This window comes from Pteronotus mesoamericanus, unplaced genomic scaffold, assembly GCF_021234165.1.
Source record: "Pteronotus mesoamericanus isolate MK-2021 breed Mesoamerican mustached bat unplaced genomic scaffold, CSHL_Meso_final contig_221, whole genome shotgun sequence".
Classification (NCBI taxonomy): domain Eukaryota; kingdom Metazoa; phylum Chordata; class Mammalia; order Chiroptera; family Mormoopidae; genus Pteronotus; species Pteronotus mesoamericanus.
In genome coordinates this window covers 19,905,387-19,913,933 of record NW_026555092.1, presented here as the reverse complement: position 1 = coordinate 19,913,933, position 8,547 = coordinate 19,905,387, and the positions used below count along the sequence as shown (strand labels likewise).

At 55.1% G+C, this 8,547-nt stretch overlaps 1 protein-coding gene across 12 annotated transcripts in view; it reads right to left on the bottom strand.

Moving 5' to 3' along the window:
* Positions 1 to 272: 272 nt before the first annotated feature.
* The window catches only part of MAST2 (microtubule associated serine/threonine kinase 2), a 185,095-nt gene continuing 176,820 nt past the window's right edge, over positions 273 to 8,547 (bottom strand). For 3 of the 12 annotated variants that reach the window (XM_054572159.1, XM_054572151.1, XM_054572152.1), the window contains 13 exons: positions 7,956 to 8,088; positions 7,014 to 7,179; positions 6,334 to 6,435; positions 5,942 to 6,064; positions 5,672 to 5,781; positions 5,153 to 5,307; positions 4,640 to 4,926; positions 4,337 to 4,531; positions 3,459 to 3,685; positions 3,176 to 3,298; positions 2,653 to 2,789; positions 2,323 to 2,513; positions 274 to 2,008 (listed from right to left, as the gene is read on the bottom strand). In XM_054572159.1, the coding sequence (XP_054428134.1) occupies positions 543 to 2,008; positions 2,323 to 2,513; positions 2,653 to 2,789; positions 3,176 to 3,298; positions 3,459 to 3,685; positions 4,337 to 4,531; positions 4,640 to 4,926; positions 5,153 to 5,307; positions 5,672 to 5,781; positions 5,942 to 6,064; positions 6,334 to 6,435; positions 7,014 to 7,179; positions 7,956 to 8,088 (3,415 nt within the window). In that variant the 3' untranslated portion in view covers positions 274 to 542. Of the gene's footprint in view, positions 2,009 to 2,322; positions 2,514 to 2,652; positions 2,790 to 3,175; positions 3,299 to 3,458; positions 3,686 to 4,336; positions 4,927 to 5,152; positions 5,308 to 5,671; positions 5,782 to 5,941; positions 6,065 to 6,333; positions 6,436 to 7,013; positions 7,180 to 7,955; positions 8,089 to 8,547 lie in introns of all 12 variants that reach the window. The other 9 variants (XM_054572148.1, XM_054572150.1, XM_054572149.1 and 6 more) reach the window with 6 other exon arrangements.

The window sequence follows — 8,547 nt, the reverse complement described above, 5'->3', positions numbered from 1 at the left end:
AGACCTAGCTTCTATCCTTGCTCTGCCCAAGCTATATGATCTTAATATCTGAAAACCTGAGTTCCCTTATCCACATAAAGCAGGATTATTAGTTGTTCCCTGGCCTTCTTGGATTTCCCATTACCTACTGAAAGTCTAAATCCCTGGAAGACCACTATGACCCTTGCCTAACTCACTAGACCCATTTCCACTTTGAATTATTTTTGGTTCCTTGCATATACCAAGAATACGGCTAAGTGTTACACTTTCTGCCCGGACATTATTCTTAACACTAATTCCTACTCTTCTAACCGAGCACACCACTAGCGTATCACTTACCCTTCAGGTTTGAGCTCAGAAGTCATCAATTTCTGGGAAGCCAAGCTGGTTTAGATGCCCCTCCCTCAACAATGGAAACTGTCTTATTTACTGTGTTATTAGCAGCAACATAGGACCTTGTGTTACATTTGTGTTGACTAAAGGAAAGCAGCAAGCAAAAGACAAAGATGGTTTCCAAGAGCATGTATTACACAGGTCTGAGTGCAAGAAATGCCAGACAACTGCTATGTTTGCTTTAAAAGCTCATCTGGTGCCAATGCCAAGTCCTGATGCTTTGGAGGGCCTCCTGGGTCTCGGCCTCTCCAGAGCAGGCTGGGCCCAGGCTCCTGGGTGAGGGGGCAACTTTTGCATGGAACGTTCTGCCTCCTGTCACCTGAGGCATCAGGCACTTTGGTGATGTCCAGCGCTGGCTCCTCTTTCTCTGTTTGTGAACACTCAGCCTCCCATAGCCAGCTTTGGCTGGAAAGCTCATAAGGTTGTTGGGCCAGCGCAGGGGCATTGGGTGGCCATGACTTCCCCTCCAGCCTAGAAGACAGGTTCTCAGGGTGGGCTGGAGTTGTGGCTTCCAAATCCTGGGAGCTGACCAGCCCACCTTCCATTGTTGCCTTTCTGCTTGAGGATGCCCCCGCTGAGCCCTCAGTAAGAAATTTCCAGGACCACGGGCCTGGCTCTCCTGAGGTGGAGCCGGCAGTGGGGCCGCTGGTGGGGGTGCGTCCCGACGAGCTGGGACAAAGTGCTCTTAGTGCCTGGGTGTGGAGGGGCTGAGCCTTCAAGCAGCCTTCAGGGGGGATGGGGTCAGTGGGTCCAGCCCTACCCAGGCTGGGCGCTAGTGACAAGGAGCTGGCTGCCTCCTCAAAGACTTGTGGGATGCCAGGTCTCTGGGGGACCCCAGGGCCTTCCATTCTGGGGTCCCTGGGCAAGTAGGCATCTTCTTCCTCACCCTCTCCTGCTCCTCTGAGGGGCAGATCCCGGCCCACTTCTGGGTTAGATACCAAGCTTGACTCCTGTACACCCTGGCTGTTCTCAGGCCCCTCATCAGTGTCATCCTCTGAAGAGTCAACCTCACGGATGGCTTCCTGCTTCTGCAATGACTCCCGCCGCTCAACTCGGTCCTGTCGGAGGGTGCCTAGAGCTCGTGAGGAAGCAGGCTGCAGCACCCCCTTCCCTGGAAGCGCCCCCTTCCCAGACAGCACGCTCCTGGTCCCAACTACCTCCAGAGGACTGACTTCCCTGGGTGGCAGTTCCTTCTTTAGCTCAGGGTGGGGCAGGTCAAGGCTATGCTTTCGAGAAGTGGCTAGCTTCTTCTCGGAAGCAGCAAGTGCTGCCGCCAGTTTCTCAGCTGATTGCACCCTCTTAAGTAGTGGTGAGCGGGGAGGCTCCGCACCCTTGGGCCGAGACAGTTGCCTGCCCAAAGGAGGCGACAAGTGAAGCTTAGTGGGGAGGGCCTGGGTTCCATGGCCAGACAGGGGCGACGGGGAGCGCTGGGGTGAAGCTGCTGGTGGTGGTGAAGGGGTGTGGGCCAGTGGCGACAGTGGGATGCTGCCTGCTGACTTGCGCCGTGGAGAGCGGTACTGCCGTTGCAGCTTGGGTGCCAGACCGTGCAGGGAGCTGGGCCGTGTGTGCCCAGAGCCGGCTGGAGAGCTGGGCACACTGGAGCTGGGGGAGCTGCTCTGTGACGAATTCCCTCCCACTTTGCACAGACAGACAGACAAAGGCAGAGCAGTTAGCTGTTAGAGATGACTGAGGGGCAAGGCAGGGCTTAGCCCTGGAATGTCCCAGAATCGTCAAGGCTATTACCCCACCAGTGAACCACAGCCCAGGCTATAGAAATGAAGTCACCCTCCATCCCTGTCACCTCCTCCCCAAGACTGCAGGATCTTTCAGGGGGTGGGCTGAATAAGTTTCAGAGTGGGACCAGGGAGAAACAGAGGGCCCAGGTACTTTCCTACCTCCCAGCCTACCTCCCAGGGATTGTGTCTGTGATCTGCAGGCAGCCCTTCCTACCTGAATGCACAGCATCAGGGGTCACCCGGTAGCCCTGAGTGGGAGATCGGGGGGAAAGGCTGTGGCTGTGTGTGGGAGAGCCCGGCCCACTCTCCCCTGATGACAAGGAACGGTTAAGTGAAGAGAGGCTGCGGCTGGTGTGGAGCAGGGTTGCCTGCTTGGTGATCTTCCGAAACAGAGAGCTCCTTTTTCTGTTGCAGAGACAAGAGTCAAAGGCTGCCTGACTTTTTGCACAGGGCACAGCATACACTGGGCTCAGGGCCAGGCCCCCAGCACACACTAGCACTATGTATTAGCTACAAGCGGACCCTTGGGCTAAGTCTGGCTCACCTTTCTTGCCCATCTTTGCCCCGGCTCCACTTGCTTCTTCGGGCCATCTTGGCTTTGTAGCTGCCCTTCCGAGCTGGCCCCACTTTAATGGATGTGTTCTCCAGGGGAGTTGTTGAAATAGACAACTTGTTTCCACTCTGGGGAACAAAGCATGAGCGGAGGCTAAGGCGGCGGCCGTATTCTTGACTCAATCCCTAGCCCACAGACCTGTCTTCCTCCTATGTTAGCAAATGGCTCCAACTGAAGCCCGAGTACTTTGGGGTTGGGAACGTGGAGAAGCAGCTTACCAGTCCTGCTCTCCAGTCCTACCCATAGCTCAGAAGTATATCTGGGCCTCAGTCGGTGACGATGCTGCCTTCCAGCAAAAACTCATTGCTATGGCCATACCCAAGTTTTGTGTGTATGCATATCTGCCCTCAGCGAGTGCCAGGTGGATGTGTGCCCAACTCTCCCACTCCCCTAGGGCCAGCCACGGACTCACAAGGCTGGGGTCGACCACAGCAGCAGCACACACAGCACTAACCTTCAGGATCAGCTCCACCACCTCTGTGTGCACCAGCCCATGCACAGGCTCCCCATTGACATGAGTGATGAGGTCGCCCTGACGAAGCCCCGCCTCACTGGCTGGACCTCCGTCCTCCACGTGCTGCCCCAGGGAGACAACAGTTCTCAGTTCTTGGCCTGTAGCCTGAGCATGACCCCCGAGGGTAATGTGGGCAGAGATGGGGGCAGGGACAGGCAGGTCCTAGTAGGGGAGGGCAGAGTTATGAAGCCGGGAGACAACAGGTACGGATGGCCAGACATACCCACACCATATGGTGCACAGTGTAGACGTCTGAGTCACCCATGTAGACACGGATGGCCCGCAGGGTGAAGCCATACTTCTTGCCAGCTCGGTGGATGATGATGGGGGTCCTTGAGTTGCTGAGGGCCGGCAAGAAGTCCCTGCTTGGAGAAGAGTCCCTGGATGATGGGTTGGATGACTGGGAATGTGGGGACATGGGGCTGGCCAACGGAGAGCAGGTGTGGTGTTCTGGTGGAGAAGAAACCAGGACTTAGTTGTGGCTCACGGGACCCTGGCCTGGCCGTGCTGCCAGACCAGCCCTGCCTCGGCTGTTGGTCCCACACGGCTCTAGTCAGAGACAGAGCCCGAGCCCAGGTGTGTCTTCCTGGCAGCCTCCAAGCAGCAAAGCCCCCGCATGCAGCCAGACCCTTGCAGGCCCCATGAGGTGATGGGGAATGGCAGCTAGCACTCACTGAGTGTTTACTTTTCTGTATGAGGGACCGTATAAGCTCTTCATACATATTTAAACATCACAATTATCCTACATGCTACAATTATTGATATATCCACATCTTTTGATGAGGAACTTGAGGCTCAGAGGGATTAAGCAACTTCAAGAGTCACTTAGTAATGGAGCCAGGATTTAAAATAAGCTCTGTGCCTCAGAGCCTGCACTTTTAACATGGTTCCTATTCTGCCTTCTGGGACGCACACACAGAACCCCAGGCACCAATGCACACTTTAGACTAGACATCTAGTTTCACATGAAGGGACAGCAGCGACATCTGGTCTCTCAGACACCTGTTCCTCAAGATACAACGCACAAATACGCCTGCCACAGGCCCACAGAGGTGCCAAGGCCCTTCCTGTGAGTTTCATCCTAGTTCTCCGGGGCCTTACCTGAAGGAATGAGGAGGGACAGGGCTGTGGCTGAGGCAGACTTTATCACTTTGTTGATGGGGCGAGCAGTGCGCTTTTCTATAGAGTCCCCAGAGAGTAGCCGGTGGCGGGCCCTGCGCACTGCTAGGTCACTGATGGCCTTGGCTGTGGCTCCCTCAGCCAGCTGTGGGGTCCCACGGCCTCGAGTCTCCGTGGCTGTGGGCCCAAGTGAGCAATGAGACCTGCAATGCAGCTGAGTCTCCCCTCCCTGCCTGCCTGCACTATCACCCGGCCTAGGCCCTCTGGCCGCCTGCTGGGCCACACCTGGACTAGAACCACTGCTCTGGCCAACAGGCTCCTCATCCCGCTTTAGCTGCTGCTCCACTGGCCGTTCAGGGATAGGCCCAGGCGCCCCTTCTCCAGACAGGGGTGTCAGGAGCCATATGCTCTCCTGCTGCTGCTGCTTCCTGGGGGTGTTGGTAGCCTCCTCGGGGCTCTCAGGGAAGCGAGGCACATCCAGGAGGCCCGAGCAGCGACGTCGCACTGTGAGCGGAGGGCTGGAGTCACTTTCCGTGTGGGATGATTCAGACACCGACAGCCGCTTCCGCAATCTGCGAGAGAAGGCCTACGGTGAGATGGTCCCGGGGGGCTCCCTGCTCTGGCCCAGGCTTCCTCAGGGGCCCGCAGAGCTCTTCTCAGACCTTCCTCAGGAGATGTTCTTGTGAATGCCCCCTCACTGCCACCAGCACTACTCCCCAGCCTCCGAATCTTGCCCGTAATCTGTGACAACGGACGGGTGGCTGTGCTGCCCACCCCGGGTGAGCTCTGGGTGCTCACATCTCGGGGGAGCCAATCACCCAGCTCCGGTCTCGACCCTTCAGCCCTGCCAGGCCATCTGTGCGGTCTTCCTTCTCTTCGCTCAGGCTGCGCTTGGTGGGGGGTGGTGTCCGGCGCTCCTCAAGCAGTGACAGCCGCTCCATGCTACTGTACACCTGTGGGCACGGAAGACATGCTGGGGATGGGCTCCAAAAGACACACCTAAGGAGCAAAAAGTGTCCTTGCACCTGAAACCCAGGAATCTGAACCAGTTCTCCCCTCCCCTGTACATACCAGTGAATATTAGAGGTAAAAGTGATTCCGCTGGGCTGACCTGGCCTCACCCCCTGGCATCTCTTACGTCAGGGCCGGAGTGGTTCTAGAAGTATGTCATATGCAGGCCCAGTCCTTTCCTCCTCTTTATCTTGATGTAGCTCCATCACCTCCTCCCCTAGCCTGCCCCAGGCATGGCCCTTGACAGGTCCTCTTCTCCCAATCCTCCAGCCTGTTCTACTCCATCTGGGTGTGCCTCAGTGGTACCTTGCTGAATCTGGGAGAGCAGGAAGAGAACTGGCGGATCTCAAGGCATCCATCTTCACTCACTTCCTCCTCGTCCTCCGAGTCCAAGTGGTGGTATCGATCTGAGCGGGCTGGGTCAGACACACAGGACAGTTCCCTTCAGAGGCCCCTTTTGACCCTAACAGACCTCAGGAGGGCCTGGAGAAGTTGCTCTCCCAATGCCAAGTTCAGAGTGCACAGCTGTTTCAGAAAAGAGGCAGGAGCCCCGCTCCTCCCCATCAGTGGCCTTACTGTCAAAGTAGCTGGTGTCATCCTCTGACTCCAGTTGAGGGATAAATTCAGCCTTCTGGCGAAGAAGTCCTGTCCAGTCCAGACCGGTAAAGAATGGGTGCTGCTTCACCTCACAGGCACTGCCTATGAACAGGGAGGATATCGGCAAGGGAGTGGGAAGAGCTGGGCGGAGTCCAGGTCAGCAAGTCCAGTGAGAACCCAGACCTCAAAAGGCAAGGCCTAGAGGCCTCAGCTCCAGTACTTTCCAAGCTCTTCTGCCCAGAGGGAGCAGGGCGAGTTTCGGGATGCAGAGGAACTGCCCACACTTGAAGCTTGATGCTTCTGGTTGCACGGACTCAGCCCCTCTCCTCCCTCTTCCAAGTGGTGAGAAAGGTTAGTGGGGTCTATCCTACCTGTACCCAGTCTCTCCAGGGGGTTCTGGTGAAGCAGTTTAGAGGTGAGGTCCTGAGCATCTGGTGGCAATGCATCATCCCCCTCAGGCCACACAATCTCATCTGAAGAGTCATTGTGGGTGAGAAGAAAGGAGAGGGCTGAGAGGAGGGTCTCAGAAGTTGTACGCAGGGAGGGGAGGTGGAGATGACTCTTGGATGGGGTAAAGGTAGGGAGGCGTAAAGGGCTCAGCCTAGAACCCCTGAAAGCTTGCCTGGGATCCCAATCCCTAAAGTTCTGCAGGTTCCTGTCCTCAGAGCCCACGCACCCTGGGCCATGGCTTGCTCTTTGATCCAGGGTGGGCACTGCAAAGCAGAGACTTCCCTGTCCTGAAGCTCTGTCTTACCTTGCCTTCATACTCCAGACACACATACACTCACACACAGAACTCACTCACAGGATACACACATAGGCAGCACAGGTATACCCATGTACATATGGGGGACAGATGAACATAAACCGAACAAGCTTCAGGTGACACAGTATCCCTGTGTGCATGGGCGCGCGCGCGCAGACACACACCTAAGAGGCAAGCCTACCATCACACACACATGAACTCAGAAAAAAACTTATAAGCTTCACAGGCACACATGTAAATCCTATTTGCGGATCCAGACGGCCTCCTCGGGGTGATGGTACCTACCACTGATCACTTGCCCAAAGAGCTCCTCCGGAGTGTCTCCAAAGAAAGGGACGCAACCCACCAGGAACTCATACAGGATTATGCCCATGGCCCACCAGTCCACTGGCTTCCCATAGCCCTGACGCAGGATCACCTCAGGTGCAATGTACTCCGGAGTCCCGCATACCTAGGCAGAGAGAAGCCAGGCCGGCTCAGCATTCTGGAGCAGCTCGTTGGCCTGACAGCGGGAGGGGTCGGAATGTTCCCACCTTTGGGGTACAAAAGTCTCTGAATGAAAACTACAGACCCAGATAACTTTGGTTAATGAGTAAGTTCAATCAGGGTACCAGAGTTGGAACTGTTGATGGGGTGGGTTTATGTGTTCCCTGATTACTCAAAACATCTAATTCTAGCCTGGAACCTCCACTCTCTGATCCCTCAGCACCTCCTTCTGGCATCTCGGGTCCCCACCCCACAACTGGCTTCTACCTTCCAGCCTCCCAAAAAACAAATCCTACAGTCACATCACTACTAAGGGGACTTGTGAACAGTCACAACCTGAAGTGTCAAGGGAATGTCCAGAGGCTACTATTAGGAAGCTGGGCCGCAGCCCAGTGGAAATTTGGAGCTGTGTGCCAAGACCAACAAGCTGCAGGAGAGCCTTGCTCCCGACTGAGGCTCGGAGGCTCACGGTGAACTCACACCAGTCTCAGAGTGGCAATGGTTAGATGACCTATTTTCTCCAACCTCGGAGGAGGAAGATGATTTTTGGATTTTATATCTATATGATTCTATGGTCCACCCTATTTTCTAAATCTGCTACCTATCTCAATGCCTCCCTGGAACCAAAAGAAGAAAAAGCTCCCAGTCTTAACATATACCTAGCAGGGCAAGCATACAGCCCCAAGTTCTTATTCTGAGGCCTGGAATTCAACTCCTAAAGTCTCAACCCACCCTCCTTACCTGCTTGTCCAGGAACTCCCGGGCATCTTTTTCAATGTGGCCCTCGTACAAGTTTGTTGTCAGACTCATGAGGCCAATTTTAGAAAGACCAAAGTCAGTGAGCTTGATGTGCCCCATGGATGTAATCAGGAGGCTGGGAAACCAGAAAAACAGAAAGATGGAGTTATTTCCTAGTTTCTAAGAACGGTGATTTTAGTATATGCCAAATTTTCCCACTCAGCCTTCTAGGGGGCTACTCTGGGACACTGGAAGGGAGACAGGGAGCTGTGAAAGAATAAAGAGCTCTGGTTTTGTGAGTGCTGCGTTCTGCTCAAGCAACCCGCTTTCCACTCATTCCCCCAACCGATTTTTGTTAATCGCCCTCAACTGGAATCTATACAAGGGGCAGACGTCGGCCAGCTGAGGCGCACTTCCACAGAGCGATCGGCTTCATCCTAAGGCTGTAGCCAGTCCCAGTCCCCTTCCTCACCCGGGTTGCTCACAATACTCCCAACTCAGGGGTACATACCCTTGTCCCATGTCCATGGTTGGTCTTAGAAAGAGGGTTGGTTGGGAGAAACTAGAAATAAGACCTCACAAAGAACTGTCTCTT